The sequence below is a fragment of the Pelecanus crispus genome, chromosome 22 (genome assembly GCF_030463565.1).
Source record: "Pelecanus crispus isolate bPelCri1 chromosome 22, bPelCri1.pri, whole genome shotgun sequence".
Lineage (NCBI taxonomy): Eukaryota > Metazoa > Chordata > Aves > Pelecaniformes > Pelecanidae > Pelecanus > Pelecanus crispus.
This window is the reverse complement of record NC_134664.1, coordinates 4,664,180-4,685,211: the sequence shown is the minus strand read 5'-3', so window position 1 is coordinate 4,685,211 and position 21,032 is coordinate 4,664,180. Positions and strand designations below refer to the sequence as shown.

Below are 21,032 nucleotides of genomic sequence, written 5' to 3'. Positions count from 1 at the left end.
CGACCTCAGCGCTCCCTGTGCTGCTTAATGGCATTTCAATCCTGGCTGTGAGAGGCAAACCAGAGCCAAACCAGAGCCGGGGCTGGGGAGCCAGACAGGATGTCTGGCCGGAGATGAGCTGGGAAGCCGATGCCTTCGGGGACCCCCAAGCCAGGGCATCCCCACCACCAGCAGCCAGGCACCGAGACAGGACTCAGCAGCACCCGGGGGAAAACCCGCTCCCTGCCGTGCCAAGGGGGGCTGGGACCCCTGTTATCGCTGCTCCCAGACACGGGGGATGTGGGGGCCCCACCAGCTCCCGGATGGTGCAAGGCTGGAAGGAGCTCGGGGACAGCTCTGGGTGGCTCTGGGTGGCCTTTGCCAGCAGAGGGGACTGTTGCTCATCTCTCCGGAGGAGCTCGCCTGGAGCCTGCCCCGTGGGACAGCTCGGGAGGGGACAGTTACTCTTTCCCTCCTTGCCCTGGCAAGGACAGAGCAGGGACCCTTCCATGGGAAAACCACTATCTCTCCAGGAGAGGGAGGACTAGGAGAAAAAGCTGGCAAGTCTCTCCCCAAATAATGTTTTCCTGCTTCTTTCATTCACAGAAACCTCCCGAGTTTGAATTTTTAAACCTCCTCCCCTTGCCAGCCCACTGCCCTCCCCCCAAATAAATCAGCTGGGGGAAAAAAAAAAAAAGAGAAAATAAAAAATACTAATCCCCAAATGCTCCCCACAAAGCGATTCATAACCCCACCATGACGGCTCGGCCATGCGGGTGAAAGCTGTGAACGAAACCAAATGTTGAGCCAATGCTTGCCAAGTTTCAGAGTCTGCCAGCGAAACCGGCAGCCAGCTGCAGCCTCGAGCCCCCACTGGACTCCCAGCTCCGCTCAGCGCCTCCTGCTGTGCACATCTGGAAAGAAAGACAATTGCAGCTGGAGACAGCTGGATGCAGCCCCCCAAGGGGGCGTTGGCCGGGATGATGCCTGCTGCTCCCTGCCATCCCCCCAGGGCGGTTCTCCCTGTGCAAAAGGATGCCCGTATGGCCAGATAGAGGGCACCGGCTCAGCCATGGCTTGTGCTGAGCCCAAAACTGCCCCAGCCACCAAGAGGCACTGGTGTCCCTGGTGCAGCCATCACCTCCCCAGGACTGTGAGACCCTCGATGGGCCCTGGCTGGGCTCCCTTGGCCCCAGGTTTTGGAGCAGCGTGGGGCCAGTGAGCTGCCGCGGCGGGATGCCTGCAGCAAAGCCCTCGAGGACAGGCATCTGCCAAGACCCACAGCAGCCCTCCAGCACCCTGGCATGGCACTCTGGCTTTGTTGGGGGGATTTTCCCAGCTGAGACACACCGAGGCCGGGGGGGAATCCAACACCTCAAGCCACCCTCCCAAAGTGCAAAGAAACACCTTGCTTGCCCTTCCCCAGGGCAGGGAAATCACGGTGGTGTTTGCTGGAGCAGGGCTCAGCCGTCCCACAGCAGGCGTTGAGCCCACGTGGGCTGGAGCCGTCCCGGCTGCGGAAGAGTTAAGCCCCACTGCTCGCCCGGGTCTCAGGGGCCTCCCACTTGCCCGGAGTGCAGTATGAATAGCTGCGCTCCCCTCCACTCCCAGCCACTCGCTTCCCTCCCTGCCTTCCCTCTTGTTCAGAGCCCCGGCATCCTCTCCGGCATCCTCTGGCAGTGCCGGCACCAGAGCCCCAGCATCCTCCGGCAACGCCAATGCTGAGCACAGAAAGTTTCACGGGGGCGAGAGCCCTGGGCGAGGAATCGCTGCAAATGTGGGACCTCAACAAGCGGCTGGAGGCGTACCTGGCCCGCGTGAAGTTCCTGGAGGAGGAAAATGAGGTGCTGCGAGCCGAAATCCAGAGTGCCAAGGGCAGCCCTGCTGGGGACTCGTGGCGGGCAAAGTACGAGGAGGAGCTGCGAGCCCTGCGGGATGCACTGGATCATGCCTTCAGGGAGAAGTGCACAGCTGAGCTGGCCAGGGACAACCTCTACGAGGAGGTCCAGCAGGTGAAAAGCAGGTGCCAGAAGGAGCAGGCAGCCCGAGAAGAAGCCAAGAAGCAGCTGTCCTTGAGCAGGAAGGAGCTGGAGGAGGAGAGGAGAGCTCAGATCTGGCTGAAGGAGAGAGCTGTGCAGCTGGAGAAGGAGGTGGAAGCCTTGCTGGAGGTGCACGAGGAGGAGAAAGCAGGACTGGACCAGGAGATCGCAAGCTTCTCACAGAGCCTGGAAAGCTTCCGCTGTGCACCAGTGGCTTTCCAGCCGGTGGAGGTGGAGGACTACTCCAAGAGGCTCTCGGAGATCTGGAAAGGGGCAGTGGAGACCTACAAGACGGAGGTGTCACAGCTGGAGGGTTCCCTCTGCCAGGCCAAGGAGAACCTCTGGAAGGCGGTGGAGGACAACCAGCAGAGCCAGCTGCAGCTGCAGCACCTGGAGAAAGACCTGGCAGGGCTCAAAGCACGGAAGGAGATGCTGGAGGAGAGCCTGGCCCGGCAGTGGCAGGAGCAGCGTGGGGAGGCAGAGAAGTTCCAGGTGGGCAAAAGCAGTGGGAAGGCACCTGGGGAGAGGGAGAGCAGGGTGCTGTGGGTGCCTGGGGGGTGCCCAGGGCACCCACACCCTGCAAAGGGACGGGGGAGATGGATAGGAGGAGGTAAGATGGAGGCAGCAAACCGCAGGGCAGGGATGGACGGTGGCCCTCGATGAGCTGCAGATGGAGAAGAAGCTAGGGAGGGCAGGAGGAAGAGCAGAGCAGCTCTGGGACATCCTTGTCCCCATCACAACAAGGACCCGGCGCCACCCCACTGCAGGGGAGCAGCACCCAGACACTGGGTCCTCCCCCACAACCCTGCCCGGGGCTGCTGCTCCATGTGCCGCTGGGCTCCAGAGCCAGGGTAGCAGGGGAATGGCAGCCCCTGCCCGTTGCCCCCCGGTGCTGGGTGCAGGCAGTGGGGGGGGTTGTGGGGAGGATAAACTCTGACCGACTTTGCTGCAGCTGCAACCCAACAGCTGCAAAAGTCATTCAGCAGAGGGAGGTGGCGCAGCAGACAGGGTTGGAAATGCCGGGGATGGCGCGGACACTGCCCAGGGAAGGGTCCCTCTTTGTTCCAGGTCCGGGGACCAGCCACGGGCACCACAGAGCAAAGCGTGCTGTGGCCTTGGCTGCTTGCCCAGAAGATGCTTCTTTCCCACGCCGGCGTCTTGCAGTCCCGAATCCCCCCAGCCTTTCCTCCCTCCTCCGGCAGTCACCTCTCCCTCACTCTTCAGCCCTGCTCTTCTCCTTGCCCCCCTCCTCCCATCCTCAGTGACCTCATGCTAAAATCAAGTGCCCAGGACCTCTCTCCCCGCAGTACCTCGAGGGGCACTGGGTGGAAGCGAGAGCCACTGGCACTGTCCCACGTATGGCAGGGACAGGGAGGGCTCAGGCAGGGCTGAGGTGTCCCTGACCCCCCCCCCATGCTGCCCGCAGCTGGCGATGGAAGCCCTGGAGCAGGAGAAGCAGACCCTGCGGGTGCAGATCGCCCAGGTGCTGGAGGACAGGCAGCAGCTCATGCACCTCAAGATGTCCCTCAGCCTGGAAGTGGCAACCTACAGGTGAGGTGCCCGATGGGGACAGGGCTGGGGAGCAGCTGCTTCCCCAACACAGCCGCCTGCAGGGAGCTGGGGCCAAACCCTGCACCACGGTGGGCACAGGAGAGGTCTCGGACACAAGGCAGGTCTCTGGGTCTTGCATAGGGGCAGCCCCTCGCCCCTCTTCCAGCCCTTCCAGATGGCCCCAGACAAAGGCAGGCTGCCAGGGGACTGGGGGGACAATTAGCATGAGAATAGGGGCTGTCCCCAGCCGAGCTGTGGGGCCTCCCCGGCAGAGCATGATGTCACCCAGCATGGACACTAATCCTGGGGACGGGGGGATGGGACGGGAGACAGGAGCAAGGGGGGCTGATCCGGTCCCCCCGGCCTCCCCACGAGCCGGGACAGGGCAGCAAAACCATCTATAGCCCTTTTGTGCCTCAGTTTACCTGCAAAGTAGCCGCCATAGCCCAGCGGGGTTTGCTGGGGTGCACAGGGAGCAGCTCAGCTCTCACCATGGTGCAGATGCCCACCCACGCACCCCATAGCACCCACCCCGCTCCTTTCCTTGCAGGACGCTGCTGGAAGCAGAGAGCACCCGCTTGCAAATGCCAGCTGGGGAATACAAGCTGGCCAACGGCTTGCGAGGTAAGGGACCACCAGCACCAGCCCCGGCACCAGCCCCAGCACCGCCACTGCATCGCCTCGGGGGGGTTCAGGGGATGAGGCTGAATATAGACACAAGCATTTTCCTGGCAGGGATTGCTCAGCCATGATAGGAAGGTGCGAATGGCGGCTGGGGGGCTCCTGGCACAGGGCTCACAGCCGCCGCGGTGCAGATAAGGGCTTATCTGCTTCTTAACCTCTTGTTTTAGTTCCTCCCCTGCATGGGGAGGGCAGGAGTGGATCCGCGTGCCCAGCAGGACTGCGGGCTGTTGTAACAAGCTGAGCATTTCCTTTTTCCTCCAAAAAAAACCAACAAGGAAAGCCTGTCACCTGCACGCTTCCCCCAGCAGCAAGACCTGACTGTGGCTGCAGCCAGGCAGAGCATCGTCGTCATACGGTGCCGAATCTCCCAGGAGCATTGGCATTGGCTGCACTCGAGTGAGGAATTTCCCGCTTTCCATGAAGGGGCTGTTTAAAAATAGGAGAGGGGGCAGAGGGCAGTGAGAGACACCCAGGCAGCAGGGGAGGGATGGGGGAGATGCATGAGTGGCTTTTCAGCATGCTCACTGCACTCCCCCTTGCTCTTTGCAGATCTCAAGCTGGAGGTGAGCAGCAGCAGCAAGTTGGCACCGGCAAGTGTCGAGGCCAGGCGGCTGCTGCCCCGGGACCACCGCACCAGCCCCTCCATCTTCCCCAGGGCAGAGGGGAGGGGGCAGTCAGCAAAAGCCCAAAGTGATGCCCTGACACCCAAAAGCCAGAGCCCTGGTGCCAGGGAGATCCAGAAAATCAGCTCGGTCCTCTGTGCCACGGCACCACAGGCTGCCAGCACAGCCAGGGAGCCAGGTACCCCCAGCCGCCCCTTGCAGGCCGGCAAAGCTGCCCCTTCTTTCTCCCCGGACCCCCCCAGCCACATGCCACCAGAGCTGGGGAGTCTGGGGGAAGAGGGTCCTGCCTGGCCAGGGGGAGACAGGGCTGAGATGAGCCAAGGGAAGGAGCATTCTCTGCCCAGAGCCACAGCGGAGACACACACCACCAGTGCCGAGCCCCCAGGAACGGCACCCACCCGCAGCCTGCAGTACCCAGCCCAGCTGGTCAGCGAGGCGCTGGAGGATGCTCTCAAGGAAATGAAAGATGATGCTCAGCCCAAAGAAGAGCCCACGCTCAGCCCTGTTCCCCCCGTAGAGGCTTGCAGAGGGGCAGGGGAAGGGCAAGACCCCTCCGAGGGTGCCGGGGATGGTGAAGCCCCCAAAGCAGAGGAGAGGGCTGGGGAAGCCGTGCTCCAGGGGCTGGGTACGGAGAGCAGCGCTCTGCAGGACGGAGCTGCATCCCCACCAGGACCACATCCCTGTGGCACGGCTGCTTCCCTAAGTGCCACGGCAAGCTGGGAAGAGATGGGAGTGTGGGAGGAGGAGATGCCCACTGTGCTGAGCTCAAGGGAACCAGACGTGGTGGCCCAGGAAGAGGACGTGAGTGGCCCTGGCCAGGCAGGCACTGTCCAGGAAGATCCAGAGCGAGGAGAGGATGAGGCAGAGGCCCCAAGCAGGGAGGCATTGCAGCCCTTGGAGGATGAGGAGGAGAGGGGATCACATAGCCCCTGTGGGGAAGATGACGATTTCCAGGGTGAAGGGATGGATTTGCAAGAAGGAAAGTCCCTGCAAAGGGAAGTTGAAGCTGCTCATGCTGTCCCTGTGGGAAGCCACCCAGTTTTGCCCACAGAGAGTCACCTGGAAGAGGACCTTGTTGATGGAATGCAGGAAAATTTTGAGCATCGGGAAATGCCCATGAGAGAGATGGATCTGGCTGCAGAGGAGGAAAGGGGGCAGGAGACACACCCAGGGCAAGAAATGTGCCCAGAGCAGGAGCCCTCAAACATCCATGAGGCCATCCCAGCAGAAGAGGTTTCATCAGGGGCTGAAGAAGATGCTGTGGGAGGGGAGGACCCAGGCAGAGCAAAAGATGGTGAGGGAGAAAAGGGAGAGGCCAGCGGGGAGGTGCTGGGAGGAGAAGACCCTGGGGCAGGAGAGGCTGCAGGACCTGAAACCCTGGGGCAGGAGAGCAGAGCCTGGGAGGAGCCCGGGGACCTGCAGGAAAATGGCTTTGTGGAAGAGGTGCTGCAGCAGGAGGAGCTGGAGCCAGAGCTGGGACAGGAGCCCTGGGGCAGGGGGGATGATGGCAACAGCCAAAAGCCCCATCCAGAGGACTGGGAGGTGACAGCAGAGGACGCAGAGGGGGCTCTGGGGACAGAAGAGCCAACCTGGGCAGATGACACCCCAACAAGTGCAGGAGGGCTGGAAAGTGAGGAGAGAGGCGACATGTCACCAGCAGAGCTGGAGGAAACCCGGGAAGATGATGAAGAAGATGCCGAGAGCCAGGAGATGAGCCAGCAGCAGCCACCACCGGAGGCTGAGCCAGCCCCGGGGCTGGCGAGGGATGAGCAGGAGGGCACCGTTGGGCAGCCTGCCTGGGCACCCGCAGATGCCCCCGGGCGAGGGGACAGCCAGGAGCTGGCCGAGGCTCTGGAGGAGTCATGGGAGGTGCAGGACGATGAAGCTGACAACGAGCTTGGCTCGGACCCAGGACAGCCGGAGAGCAGCAGCACTGGCCCTGTGGCACTTCCACAGGCTCCAGGTGAGGGCATGGAAAGTGGCAAGTTGGCGGAGGAGGATGCTGGGCAATTGGGAGAGCTGGAGCAGGCACCAGGGATGGGCAGGAGGGTGGAGCTGGAGGACACGCTGCCAGACAGCACACCCTTGCACCTCTATGAAGGGGAGATGCTGCCTGTGGTTGCACCCAGCCAAAACCCTCCGGAGACTGAGGAGGCCACAGAGACAGCTCCTGCATCTGAAATAGCTCCAGAGGATGAAGGATGGCTGGAAGAGAGGGACAAGCCCCCAACTCCCACGGAGAGCTGCGAAGAGGAGGCAGGGACTGAGGTAGCCCCTGCAGCAGAGGGTGCCGAGGAGGAGGAAGGCTATTTCATGGTCTCTGCTCCCAACCAAGAGACGTCCAGCTCAGAGGAAGCCGAGATCTCTGAGGACTTTGAAGAAATTAAAGTTGAAGCAACCGAAGCCAGCAAAGATGATCTGGAAGCTCCTGGAGAAGTGTCTCCAGTGCCAGAAGATGAAGGGCACTTTGAGGCATTTGTTGGTGAAGCAGATGAAGACATGAAGATGCCCACAGAAGAACCTGAGATGCCAAAGGATGAGGATGAGAATGAGGACGATGCTGGGGGGTTTACTGCTGAGCTGGAGGAAGGTCCAGCTGTGCCCAAGGCAGATCCTGGCTTCCCTGGGGCCACGGAGCTGTTAGCAGCCCAGGGTGTCGGAGGCTCCAGCGTGTGTGACAGACCAGGGCACTCAGAGGGCTTGGCCACCGAATCGGTCGAGAACCTCGACAGTACAGTGGAGCAGGAGAGCAATGTCAGCAGAGGCGAAATGATCCCAGGCTGCAACCTGGGGCTGGTGGGGCAGGAGGAGGAGGAGGAGGAGGAGGATGAGCCCGGCACAGCTCACCACGACACAGCCGAGCCCATCCCTCTGACAGGGCTCCAGGCCCAGGTGATGCCGGTCTCTCTGCTGCCTGACCAAGCGGAGCAGACATCGGATGACCTGCCAGCTGTGGAGGAGGAAGCACCAGACGGTTACAGCCCTACCCCAGCCAGGGACGAGGAGCACCCCGAGGCCGACGCACCTCGGCCGGGCTCTGTGCCGGGGCAGGAAGGTTTTCCGGAGATAATTAAAGAAAGCCCAGAGGCAGCTGATCTCTCTGCAAAGGTGCCGGTGGACATCATGAAAGACTCAGATATTTTGGAAATAGTTGAGCAAGCCCTGGAGTTCAATCAGGAGCTGGTGATGGGGGCAAGGGCGGCCGAGGGCGGGCAGTGGCATCCCAGTGGGACCAAGCTACCTCAGGACACTGGGGAAGATTCCTCGCCCGCCTCATCCAGCGAGGAGGAGCCAACAGTGCAGGAGGCACCAGCGGATGTGGCACTGGGGACGGAAGGTCCGGTTCGGGCTGAGAACGGGCTGCACCGGGAGGCCAGCCTGGAGGACCTGGCCGAATTCACTGAGGAGGTGCTGAACAGCATCAGCGGCGTGCCGCCGGCACAGGAGTTCCCCGCAGAGACCCCAGACCCCACCGCAGTGATGCCACCGCAGCCCCCTGCTCCCGCAGATGCCATCGCCGCCAAGCTGGCTGATGCCACTCCGTGTGGCAAGCACAGCGGGGCCGACGCCATCCCCGTGCCGTCCCCTTTGGGGGACGACGTCTTGTGCCTCGCGCCCGATGAACCGCCAGCGTGCCGGCTGAGAGCCGAGCAGGAGCCCTGGTCCTTGGGGGATGAGTGACTGTGGCGGGGGGGGACCCCTCCAGTAGCCCCCTCCCTGCCAAAACCCAGCACCCTCACTTCGCCCACCCGCCCACCTAACGCTTCTCCATCTCCTTATGATTTTTAACACATTTGTGTGGATTTTTTTTGCACCCCTTTTCAGAGTGAAGAACCACCAAGCTCAGTCCCCTCCCCGGGCCTCCCAAATTTGCATGCTTGCTCTGGGACCCCAGCCTCATTTTGTGCCCCCTCTGGGTGGGTTGCCGTGGCTGTATTTAATTTAAACCCCATGTTTCCCCCTTCCCTGTGATCTCCCCCCTTCAGTGCCCCCCAGCGCATCCATCCCGGGAAGCCCAGCCAGAGGCTGGGGACCCCCACACGCTGCACCCCAGGGCCCAGCGCCTCAGAGCAAGGGCGCCCAGGGGTCCCCAGCCCCAACTCGCTGATGCTCACAGGGCTGACCCACGCCGGATGTATTCGCTGCCTTGACGTTAATTTAATAAAGCCTTGTCCTCCTGCTTGGACCCGCTGCAGCCCGGCTCTCTTCATTCTCGCAGCCGGGCAGCTCGGGGGGGACAGGAGGGGCGGGGGCAGCAGCCCCAGGGCAGGGCTGGGGGGGCAGGAGAGGGCACAGCTTGAGGAGGCTGCACTGCCAGGCTGCTTCCCACCAGGAAAGCGCGCCCGGGGCCGTCCATCAGCACGGGTTGGGGACAGGGTCCCCAGGACGAAGCTCAGCCATTCCCGGGGCAATGTACCCCCCTGGGCCAAAGCTCCCCCAGCCCCAGGGCCCCACGGATGCCGCTCAGGGCTAGCTGCTGGCCGGGCACTTCCCTGACAGCCGCCTGGGCTGGCCAGCCGGAGCGGGACGGGATACCAGCCCACCCCATCCCCGTGCCAGCGCCTTCAGCAATGAGCCAGCAAAACCAGCGCTATTCCTGCCCGGATCGGGCAGGCTGCCCGCGGGGCAGCATGCAGCTGCCCAGCCCCAGGAGCTGCCGGGTACCCCGAGCACCACGGCAGAGACCCCGTCGCCCTGGCAGACGCAGCTTTGCCCCTTCTCCCAAAGGGTGCTGGGCTGCAGGGGGGCTGCAAGGAGCCAAGGGGGCTCAATCACCCCGTTGTGTGGCCAGGCGTGGGGATGGCACGGGAAGAGGCGCATAAATCAGCCTCCGTCCGGAGAATGGGCTCCTTTATGCTGGGCAAAGGGCTGAGTCACCCCGGGCGAGGGGACAAGGGCACCCGGGCAGCCACGGCTTCCCTGGGGACCGACAGCCTCGCACCCACGGGTGTGCTCAGCATCACTCCTTGGGTGCTCGGGGACTGGCTGCCAGCCTGGCTGGCCCCGCCGCTCGCCCACACGCCGGATTTGGCCTGGCCGTCCCCGTGCCAGCGCCTGGGGATGCTCGGAGCCAGGGACCGATAAGGACCCAACATTTATCTGCCTTCTTCTATGCGAAGCCCCCGGCCCCCTCCCCTGCCCGAAAGCGACGGTTTCCTTTTAAGGCTAAACTCCAACAGATCCAAACACCGTAATAAAAAAAAAACAACCCCTCCTATTAGTTTAATCAGACACCGAGCCTGCGTTCAATCAGCCCTTGGCCCTAATGCACCCTTTCAGCAAGGCCTGGGCAGCGTCAGCCCATCAGCGGCCGATGGCAGCTCCGGTAACTCCCTCCCGAGACCCCCCCTGTCCCCCCAAGTGGTCCCCCAAAAGCAGGGCTGCCCGGACGCCAGGGTCCCCGGGTAAGGAGGGGCAGTGGCGGGATGCTGCGGAGGAGATGGCAGTGAGTGAGGAGCTTCGCAAGGCGGGGGGTGACATTCCTCCCGAAATTAATCCACATTCCAGCCGGTGCTGACAAAGCAACGAGGGGGGACAGATGGCGGGGGGGAAGAGGAGCCCCTTCCTCACCCCGAGGAGGAGGAGGAGAAGGATGGGACAAGGCTGCCAAGGGCTGGGGGTCAGCCGGTGGGGTGGGGACGGCTGATGGGGCTTTGCAAACCCCAGGGGCTGCAGCCTGGAGAGCAAAATCCCAGCGACGCTCATCTGCAGGCTGTGAGAAATGCACGAGCGAGCGTGCATCGACGGGACCGAGCGTGTCCCTGACAGGACTGACGGTGTCCGTGATGGGACCGAGTGTGTGCCCAGTGGGACCCAGCATGCCCCTATAGCTGACCCCGACGCGACCAAGTGTGCCCCAACAAGACCAAGTGTGCCCCGATGGGACCGAGCACGCCCGGGTCCCCCCATGCCTGACCCCGGTGCGGGGCTGCAGCTCGGATGCCGATCAGACCCCCCCTCCGAGACCAAAACCCACCGGCCCGAACCGGAGGCTGCCAGGCCCCGCAGGGCAGCACCCGCCTGGTTCCACCTCGCCAGCTGAACACACGCAGTCTGATTTTGGGGAACACGATGCTTTCGGAGGCCAGAAAGAGAAGCGGAGGTACCAGCCCCACAGCCGAAACCCGCTCGCACGCCCAGACGGAAGCGCCGTGCTGGTGCACACGCGTGTGCAAAAGGGCAGGTGGGGCGCAGGGGTCCCAGGGACCGCGGCCATGCGTGGGGCTGGCCGGCCTGGTGCTTTAAGAGCCCCCCGCAGCCCCCCGCAGCCTGGCCCCCTGCCAGCCAGGGAAGGGTTTTGTTTCCTTTAAGGCTGGGCCAGAGGGGGATTTCAATGGAGCCCACACAAAAACTCCCTGTGGGGTGAGCCCGCGCCGGGACGGGGAGGGGGGACGAGGCAGGATGACCTCAGCGATGACTTCATTCCTCTCGCAGCTCCCAAAAATCATGGCAACCTTATAAGGAAAGGACTAAAAATACAGCCAGAGGGGCACGGGCAGCCCCCGCTCCCCCTCCCCAAAATGAGCCCTTGGGGATGCTAAATGCGGGCAAGCAGGAGCCACGCTGGGGCTACCGGTGCCCCGGGGCTGTTGCCGAGGGGGATGTATGATGGGGACAATCGATGGGGACCCAAAAACCCCCACGGGAGAGGCAAGCTGGACCCCACGTGAGACCAGGGCAGGGATGTGGGCAGCGGGCGTCCCCCCAGTGAGGCATCGCCATCCCCAGCCAGCACCGTCCCTTCCCGCAACGCTCCCGGGGATGCGCGGGGGGGGTGCTCGGCCACCGCCTCGCCCGCCCTTCACCCAGGTCAGACACCCCCGGGAATAGCTCCCGCCAGCTATAATAAGCTCTGTCCCAGTTTTGGGGGCTCACCCAGCTGCCGGGTCATGACCCCCCTGGCAGCACCATGCCCCAGTGCCGCGACAGCTGCTGCCAAATCGGGGCGGCACGGATGCCTGCGGCCAAGCCCCACGGCGGGAGCCCCGCTGGGAATGCGCGCCTGGGGCCGTCTGTCAGCATCAGGCAGGATGATGGGGTCCCTAGGGCAATGCTCCCCCACCCACAGGGCGATGCACCCCCCAGGGCGATGCTCCCCCATCCCCAGGGAGATGCACCCTCTTGGGGGAATGCTCCCCTGTCCCTGGGGTGATGCACCCCCCTGGGGCGACGCTCCCCCATTCCTGGGATGATGCCCCCCCCCCCCCCCGGGTCCCACATTCCCAGCCCACTGCAGCGCTGACCCCCCTCCCCAAAACCTTCCTTTGTACCAAAACAGTTGGGAGAAGACAGCGGAAACGTGGCACCCACCCACCCACTGCCAACCAGCACCCCAAGAGCCCCTTCCTCCTCCCCAGCCCCGGTGAACGCAGCCCCAGCAGCACCGTGGACGGCCCCAGCACCGATAAACACGGTGCAGGATGTGGCACGCAGCCGCCCATCATTAAGCAGGGGCGTGGGGTAGGAGCCGTATGGGAAAAGGGCTGCGGCGTGGGAAGCAGCCTGGCCGGCTCCTGACACGTGCGTGCCAGCACCGTGCCTCAGTTTCCCTTCTCATCCAGCCTGTCATGGGGCGGCTGCAAGCGGAAAGGGGCTGAGCCAGCAACAGGGAGAGGGGAAGCCCCCCCAGGCCACCCCACCACCCCATGGCACCTGGCTGCACCCACCCCGTAAGAGCCGTGGGGCATCTGGGATGGGGAGCAGCGGGTGCAGGAGGTGACTCACCCCCGGACACAGCGGCCGGAGGAAATGCCGACAAAGCAGCTCCTTCCTCGCAGCACAGCCGGTCCCCGGCACGCAGGTGGCACTGGGACAAACAGGGCTGTCTCCCCCACCCCGTGATTGCTGGGGTCGGATCTGACCCGCGGGGCCAAACCTGCTGCGGACCAACAGGGCTGAGCCCCCATGGATCCAGACCCGGTGCCCGCTGGAGGTTTGGGGCACGGTGCCAGGCAAGGGTCACGCCATCGGGGACAGGACGTGACGGCGGCCAGCCCTGAGTCACCGTGAGCAGCTGATGCCGGATCCGGCCCCGGGAAGGGGCAGGGAGGTCCCTTGGCTCCAGCGCTCCTTGCCCCAGACAGCATCCCCAGCATGGCCAGGGAACCCCTGCCCACTTTGGGGACTTTATGGCCAGTTTGGGCACCCCATTCCCAGTTTGGGGACTCCATTCCCAGTTTGGGGACCCCATGTCAGATCCCGCTCCCAGCCCCTCGCTGTCAATCAGCTGATGGCAGCAGCTTCTCGCAGGGATTCGGACCAAATTCCATCCCTCCCCCCCCCAGGCAGGTGGGATGTGGGTCACTGAAACCCCAGTGGGGTGACAACTGCCCAGTGGGGTTGGGTTTCGGGGCGGGGGGGAAGATTTATCACCTCCAGCCTCGTGGGACCCCCCCAGCATTGCCCAGGGCGCTGCTGCCGCCCACCGGCACGGCGCTGGGGGGCCAGGGCAGACCCACGGGAGCCGGAGAGGGGCCCGGCTACTTGTCCAAACATGGCCAGCGATTTCGGAGGCCGACACCAGAGTCAGCTCAAAGGAGGGTGGAGGGCTGGCCATCGAGGGGGGGCACCCTGCACATCCCAAACCCCACCGTGACCCCGGCAGCACCACCCCAGCGCCTTCCTCCTCATCCTCCTCCCAGGGGTTTATTCCTTTCTGATCATGGCCCCCTCAGGGACCTCTGGCTGGACCCTGGGGCCAGCCCAGCTCCCCGGGGCAGGATTGCACCCAAAGCCGCCGCGGGGGGACATTGCTGCCGGCCCTGGGGAGGGCTGGTGCCCAGAGCCAGCGGGGGAAGCCCACCGGGCAGCCGGCCCCGCTCCGGCCTGGCACCAGGCCTGGGGGGCTGCGAAACGCCTTTTCCCTGAGCCAGCCCTGGAGATGGGGGAAGCAGGAAGGAAAGTCCCTGCGTGTCGCGTCCCCGCCTCTGCCGCAGGTGGACGAGGGAGCCCGAGGGCTGCGGCCCCTCAGGACAGACCCCAGCCCCCTGGTTTCCCTCTGCCCACTCGCCAAGCCCACCCGAACGGCCGAGAAACGCCTCGGACGCAGGGGGGAGCGGGCCCGGCCCCGGGCGAGGGGCGACTACCCCAACCCCAGCCCCAAGAGCAGCCCCGGGCGAGGGGCGACAACCCCCGCCCCAGCCCCAAGAGCAGCCACGCCCGGGAGGGCAGCGCCCCGCAGCACGGCGGTCCCTGCCTGCTCCCGGCAGCCTCCAGCAGCCCCGGACACGGGGACACAGCACCCCCAAAGCCCTCCCTGCTGTTGGCAGCCGCCCTCCCGCAAAAAGCCCTGTTTGGGGCGGGGGACACGACCGGGCGTCGCCCCAGCACGGCCCCGCCCGGGGCCTGCACGATCGGGCCCCGCGGGGGCGGGCTCGGGCCCGCCGCGCACCACGTCGCCCCCTGCAGGACGGCCCGCGGCGTTCGGAATTCCCACTCTTTTCTCTGATTGGCCACCAGGTTCGAGCCAATGAAAGAGGATGTGTCGGCCGGGGAGGCGGTCCCGACAGATATGGCAGCCAATCGGAAGCCGGAGAGGCGCTCCACCTCCCGAACCGGCCCGGAAGAGCCGGCAACCAATGAGAGTCGGGGCGGGTGGGAGGGGGCGCGGCAGCGGGAGGGCGGCTGAGGGAGTCGCGACCAATGGGCGTGGCGCGACGAGCGGAGGGGGCGGATCCCGCGGGCCAGCTCCCAGCCAATGGGGAGCGCGGGGGGCGTGTCCCCGGCTTCCAGAGAGTTCGGAGACGGGTAGCGGAGCGGCGGCGGCGGTGAGTGGGGGCGGCCCCGGCCCCCCCGGGCACCCCCGGGCCTGACACCCCCGCTCCCTGCCCACCCGCGGCGGCAGGGACCGGCCGGGCCCTGGGGGGAGCCGCCCGGAGCGGGGCCCGGGCCCGGTGCCGGGGCGCCGGGGCCTGTCAGCAGAGGGGACGCGGGCCCGCCTGCCCCGGCCCGGCCGGGGAGGGACCCGGCGCCCCCCGTGGGAGCCTTCCTTTGGGGGTGCCCGGTGCTGCGGGGCGTCCCCCTGCCGCGGCGGGGCTCTGTCTCACGGGGGCCGGCTTTGGGGTGTCCCGTGGGGGGTGCTGGCTGGCCCCCGCGCCCGGCCCGCCCTGTCGCGGCCCACCCTGGGGACCGGGATGTCACATCGCCCGCGGACACTCCGGCAGCATCCCCCGGGGGGGCTCGGAGGTGCTCATGGCGGGGGGACGGGACACGACGCAAGCCCCGAAGTCTCCGGTTTGGACCTGGGGAGCGGCCCGGGACGGATTTGGCCCTGGCCCCGGGGGGCTGACAGCCCGGGGCGGGGGGGTCGATCCGGTGGGGTTTCTCGGGAGGAGCTGCTTATTTACCTCCTGCCGCGGTGCCCGGAGCAGGCAGGGAGCAGGAGGACAGGTGCTTCCCGCATCCTCCCCCCGTGTCGCAAGATAAACACGTCCACGCCCCGCGTGGGGCTTATCGGTTCCCGGCACGTTGCCCGGTGCGGGGGGAGAGCGGCTGGGCAGCGGGACGGGGGAGCCTCCACCACCCCGCACCCCACAGGATGCTGTGGGGAAACTGAGGCAGGGCTCTGCGAGCCGGGCGCAGGGAGGAGAACAGGGATAAAAGCCCTTGGTGAGTCCCATGGGTGGGGGGTCCTGGGCCAGGGAAGGGTGTCACGGGATGGGGAGGGGTCCTGGGCCGGGGCTGACGGCTGTCTCCTCTCACAGCACGTCAGCAGCAAGGAAGATGGTGAAGGAGACGGGATACTACGACCTGCTGGGTGTGCGGCCAGGAGCCAGTCTGGATGAGATCAAGCGGGCATACCGGCGCCTGGCACTGCGCTACCACCCCGACAAGAACCCCAGCGAAGGCGAGCGGGTAGGTGCAGCCCCCCCGGCCCCCACCCAGCTCGCTTCCCCCCCGTCTCACCCGCTTTTCCCCTCTCCCCAGTTCAAGCAGATCTCCCAAGCCTACGAGGTGCTGTCAGATGCCCACAAACGGGCACTCTACGACCGTGGCGGGGAGCGGGCCATGAAGGAGGGTGGCCTGGGGAACCGAGGAGGAAGCGGTGGATTCGGCTCCCCCATGGACATCTTTGACCTCTTCTTTGGCGGGGGAGTGCGGATGCGCGGCCGGGCGGACAGGCGAGGTACCGGGGACGAAGGACCCTCCGGGACCCCGGGTGCTGGGAGGAGACTGACACCCAGGCGCAGCGCGGTGCGGGCTTGGGGGGTTCCAGGATCTGGTTGGCGGCCTGCGGGCCACCTCCCTCCCCGCGGTGCGCAGCCCGACGCCGTTCCTCGTCATCCTCATTACTTTCTCCATCTGCCCCTCTTCAAAGGGCCCTTCCCTGTCCCTGTCCCAGCTTTCCCCCGCCGTCCCCAGGGCTGGGGCTGAGTCAGCCTAGCGCTGCCCTCGGCTCCCCGCGAGCCCTGGGGGAGGCTGCAGCAAGACGCAGGGCGTGCAGGGCTGCTCCGGTGACTGTATGGATGCTTCTGGCCTGGGTCACGGAGAGTGGGTGACTCGCCATGGCGTTTCTTGCTGAAGTGGCACGATTTAATAGCAGGGCAATTAGGAGGCCGAGGGGAGCGTCTCGGCGACTCAGGCAGAGCCTCTCCAGCGGGTTGAGGCAATAATCAGCTGCAGATCGGCCGGGCGGTGGAGGGCCCTGGGGTAGGAGCCATGCCCGACCCGTGCTGGGGACCCGGGGCTGCCCCAGGGCAGCTGGCAGGATCTTGGAGGTGCGAGGAGATCCCTGCTAGAGGTTCCTCTGAGCCCTCATGCCAAGCCCGGCTTAAAGCTGTTTCTGTACCTGCCGCCATCCCCGAGGATTAAGCGGGACTGGGTCCGGATGGAAGCTGTCAGCCACTGCTCCCCGTGGAGAGCTGGGGATGCCGAGCTGTGGCGGCTGGCACCCACCTGGTCACGGCTCGGGGGATGGCACACGGCCGGGCGCTGATCCGGGCTCTCCCCTCTGTCTGTCCAGGGAAGACGGTGGTGCACCAGCTCTCGGTATCGCTGGAGGACCTCTACAACGGCACCACGCGCAAGCTGTCCCTGCAGAAGAACGTCATCTGCAGGAAGTGTGGAGGTGAGTGCCAGAGGGGCCGGGCTGCGAGGTGCCCGGGGGTCCTCCCCAGTGCCGCAGCCCAGCTGCTGACCCCTCTGCCTCCCCTCGCCGCAGGCTGCGGGGTGCGGGAGGGCGCCCAGAGGAGGTGCCCCAAGTGCCACGGCTCGGGCATGGAGGTTCGCATCCACCAGCTGGGGCCCAGCATGATCCAGCAGATCCAGACAGTGTGCTCCCAGTGCCAGGGCCAGGGCGAGTGGATCCGGCCTCGGGACTGCTGCCTCACCTGCAACGGCCGCAAGGTCGTGCGGGAGAAGAAGATCCTCAGCGTTCACCTGGATAAAGGTGAGACGGGGTCACGTGGGGAGTGGAGTCACCCCCAAAATGGCCCCCACACCCTGAGCTCTCCCGATGCACCCCGCAGGCATGAAGGATGGGCAGAAGATCACCTTCCACGAGGAAGGGGACCAGGTTCCCGGCCTGGAGCCTGGGGACATCATCATCGTTCTGGATCAGAAGGAACACCCCGTTTTCCGACGCAGCGGCGACGACCTCATCGTTAAGAGGGAGATCAGCCTGGCAGACGCCCTGTGCGGCTGCCGACAGGTCATCCGCACCCTGGACAACAGGACCCTGCTCATCTCCTCCCAGCCAGGTGGGGTGGGACAGGGTGGGCTGCTCTGTGATCCCCCCGCAAGGAACCAGGGGGTGCCAGGAGCTGCCAGGCGCAGTGAGCTGACACTAAACTCTGTCTCAGGTGACGTTATCCGACCCGGCGACCTGAAGTGTGTCCCCAACGAGGGGATGCCCGTCTACAGGAGCCCCTTCCAGAAGGGAAAACTCATCCTGCAGTTCCAGGTGAGGAGACGGAGCCAGGCAGGGGCTGGTGTCCCCGGTCCCCGCGTGTCCGTCCCACACCTCCATCTCCCCTCTCCGGTCACAGGTGAAGTTCCCCGAGCCCGGCTGGCTCCCCAACGACCGCCTGCGCCAGCTCCAGGCCTTCTTCCCGCCCCAGGAGGAGGTGATGGCCACCGAGGACACGGAGGAGGTGGAGCTCAGCGACTACACGTCCCACGGCGGGCCGGGCCGACGGCCCTACACCGGCGAAGCCTACCACGAAGACGACTTTGAGGACGGCATGCGCCAACACGTCCAGTGCCAGACCTCGTAGCTGCAGGGGGGCGGCCCAGAGCCCACCGCGGGCAGCAGCCGGGCTCGTCCCACGGGGTCGCGGGGCAGGGCTGGGGTTGCTCGGCGGGGACGGGGGCTCGGAGAGCCATCGCGTTCAGGGATGTACATAGGTCGCCTTTCCGACAGCACTTAACCACCCTCGCCCCACGCCCCCGGGGAGCCAGGCACGGGGCTGCCCCGGTTTGGGGGCCCCCCACACCCTCCCGCTAAGGGAAGAGGCTGGGAACAAGGCCCCTCCTTGACCTCCCTGGAGGGAGCCTGGTCCTGCCTCCGGCTCCGTCTCGCTGGCGGCAGAGGAGCTGCTGCTGCTGTGTTGGCTGGGGGCTTGGTGGCCGGATCTGGCCGTTGGCAGCCCGGCAGGCGCATCCCGCCCCGGGGCAGCGCAGCCCCGGGGCCGATGATGGGGGCTCAGCCCCTGCCTCAGTTTCCCCATCTGTGGTCCGGTGGGCAAAGCTTCTGCAGGAGCTGATTTGGGGAGGATGGGAACTGCCCGGCTCCGTCGCCATTCCCCACTGGGGTCCCTGCCACTGCCCCACGGCACTGTCCGGCCCCGTGCTGCGGGGTGCCACTGCCCGGGCCCCCCGACGTCCCTTGCTTTGCCCGTTTCTTTCCTTGCTGGAGCCTGGGTCAGGCCTGGGGAGCGGAGGGGGGTTCTCTTTTTCTCTTTGCACAGAACAGAAGGGGGTTAGGGGGGAGACCCGTCCCTTTAATTTATTTTTGGAAGAATTTGAAAAATTTTTCTTTTTTTGGGGGGGTGGGGTGGGGAGGACTTTGTACATGGCATTAAAAGCAAATCCGGAGTCCCGAGTGGCTGCGTGTTCCCGCAGCGGAGCTGTGCTCCCTGGGGAGAGGCCGGCGGGGCACGGGTGGTGACTTTTGCTCCCGCTTTGATCTGCCCGGGCGTGCCTCAGTTTCCCCGGCTTTGCACAACAGGGAGGTGACCGGTAGGGCTCGGCCGGGTCCTGCCCTCCCGGCCTGGGTTCTTCCCTCATCACCTCTTGCTCCAGGTGAGCCGGAGCCCCGGGGCGGGGGACGCAGCCCCCCCTGGCCACAGCCCGGCAGAGGTCAGCAGCTGCCCAGGCCGGGTCCCGGCCCCCCCAGGTCCCCCCCAGGTCCCCCCCACCCCATCTTGCCATCCCTGGCCCCCTCACCCTGTTTTAGCAGCCCTGGAGCCTCTCGCCCTGTTTCATCACCCCCAGACATGCCCTGCCCCCCCCCCTCCCCTTTATTACACTCCCTGGACCCTTTGCATCATCTCAGCATCCCTGGAGCCCCTCACGATGGAGGCAGGACCCCCCCCCCAAAACCAACCTCAGCCCCCCCCTTTCAGCCCGGCACTCACCCCTTGGGAGGGCAGACGAGGGAGTGGGGGGGCTCCAGGCTGGGCTATGGGGCAGAGCCAGGCTACCAAGCAGGGGTGGGGGGGGTGTCCCCCCAAAAAAACTGGGGGGGGGTCAAGCTGTACCCCTTAAAACACCCCATGTGCCCCTCCACATGTAGCTGCTTGTTGAGGGGACACCCACCCACTGCCCCCCCCAGCATGGGAGGGGTGAAACCCCGCAGCCCCTCACCCATGGGGAGCCCCAGCCTGGGGGTGCAGCCAGGCCCAGGGAAGTGCCCGGCGCCAGATGCGGCTGGAGGGGGAGAGGAGGGGAGGAGGAGGAGGAGGAGGAGGAGGAGGCGGCGGCTGAGAACAATGCTGGCCGGCTGCCAGCCGGGGGGAGCGGCCCCGAGGGCTCCCTCCCCAGCCCCACGGCCCCCAGCCCGGGGGGCCCCGCCAGCAGAGCGAACCCGCACCGAGGCGATGGTTGCCCCCCAGCCCGCCAAAGGGCCGCCCCCCCCCCCAGAGCTGGGGCGCTTTCGGGGAGCCGCCCCGCTCACCCGGTTGCGGCATTGGCGTCCCCGGGCGCCCTGACCCGCGGGGCCGGCTGCGTCACCCCGCACCAGACCCCTGCGTGAGGGTCCCCTCCTGTCCCGCCGGGTGCGAGGTACCGCGTCCCCGGCGAAGGGGACCCCGCCGGTGGGACCCCCGGCCGGTGTCTGCGCAGGCCGCCGGCCCCGGGCACACGCCGCCATGTGCCGGAGCCCGCCCGGGCAGGTGGCCGCCGCCGCACCCGCGCAGGCCCTGGCAATGCCATGGCACCGGGCCCTCCCGGGGCCCGCGGCGCGGTGCCGGCGTCGCAGGGGCCACGCAACCGCAGCGCTGGTGCCCGACCCAGAAACCCCCTTCCCGGCGAGCGGGGGGGGCTGAGGGGTGAAGACCCCCCAAGCCTGGCGCCTCCTCGGCCCCGCTCGTCAGCCCGCGCCTGTGACGAGCGGGTGTGAGGTGGGGGAGCTTTGCCGGCAGCCGGCCCGGACCCCGCTCCCATCCAGGGTGGGCACCGACCCGCGGGGGGGTGGAGGGGGTGACCCCAGCCCCGGGGGGTGGGTGGGAGCAGCTCGGCCCCTGCTTGCAGCACCGCGGGGCTGGGGGGGGGGGGGGGTGTTACTCCTCCAGCCCGGATGAGCCCCCTCTCCCACCAAGCCAGGAGCCCCCCCTGCCGCAGCATCCCAGCCCAGCGGAGGGGGATGTCCCCCCCAAACCTGCCCAACAAGTCCTGTCCTGCCCCCCGCCCCGAGCAGGTATTCACCATGGCAGGGACAAGAGCCAGCGGGCCCCCCCTGCTTTGGGCGGGTCGAAGCCCCCCGCTCCCTCCCCATGGCACCAGCACAGGGGCGGGGGGGGATGAGATGCAACGCCGGGGACCCCGAAGGGGCCACATCCCCCACCCTGCTCACCTTCGCCCGGCCCAGCCTTCGCTTCAAGAAAATGCATGAGAAATGCCAGGGCGAGGGGCCGGCCCCCCCGCCCCGGGGTCAGGCATTCATTACCAGCACAAAGCGGGGCGGGGGGGCCGGGGCCCCGCTTTGTCTCCAGCAGAT

The 21,032-nt window shown here is 66.1% G+C and overlaps 2 protein-coding genes across 5 annotated transcripts; both read left to right on the top strand.

The window, feature by feature from the left end:
* Positions 1–1,697: 1,697 nt before the first annotated feature.
* On the top strand, positions 1,698–8,557 carry NES (nestin). The gene is made up of 4 exons (XM_075724531.1): positions 1,698–2,510; positions 3,445–3,569; positions 4,120–4,193; positions 4,803–8,557. The coding sequence occupies exons 1-4, from the start codon at positions 1,698–1,700 to the stop codon at positions 8,555–8,557; spliced, it is 4,767 nt and encodes a 1,588-aa protein (XP_075580646.1).
* A 7,027-nt stretch (positions 8,558–15,584) lies between these two features.
* Positions 15,585–18,090, top strand: LOC104027188 (dnaJ homolog subfamily A member 1-like). Of its 4 annotated transcripts, XM_075724297.1 has the most exons (7): positions 15,588–15,730; positions 15,803–16,001; positions 16,839–16,943; positions 17,037–17,264; positions 17,344–17,574; positions 17,677–17,777; positions 17,863–18,090. In XM_075724297.1, the coding sequence occupies exons 1-7, from the start codon at positions 15,599–15,601 to the stop codon at positions 18,088–18,090; spliced, it is 1,224 nt and encodes a 407-aa protein (XP_075580412.1). In that variant the 5' UTR covers positions 15,588–15,598. The 4 variants fall into 4 exon arrangements, with proteins under 4 accessions (XP_075580411.1, XP_075580410.1, XP_075580413.1 ...); XM_075724296.1 differs by lacking the exon at positions 17,344–17,574 and having other exon boundaries at positions 15,585–15,730; XM_075724295.1 differs by having other exon boundaries at positions 15,585–16,001.
* Positions 18,091–21,032: the final 2,942 nt, after the last annotated feature.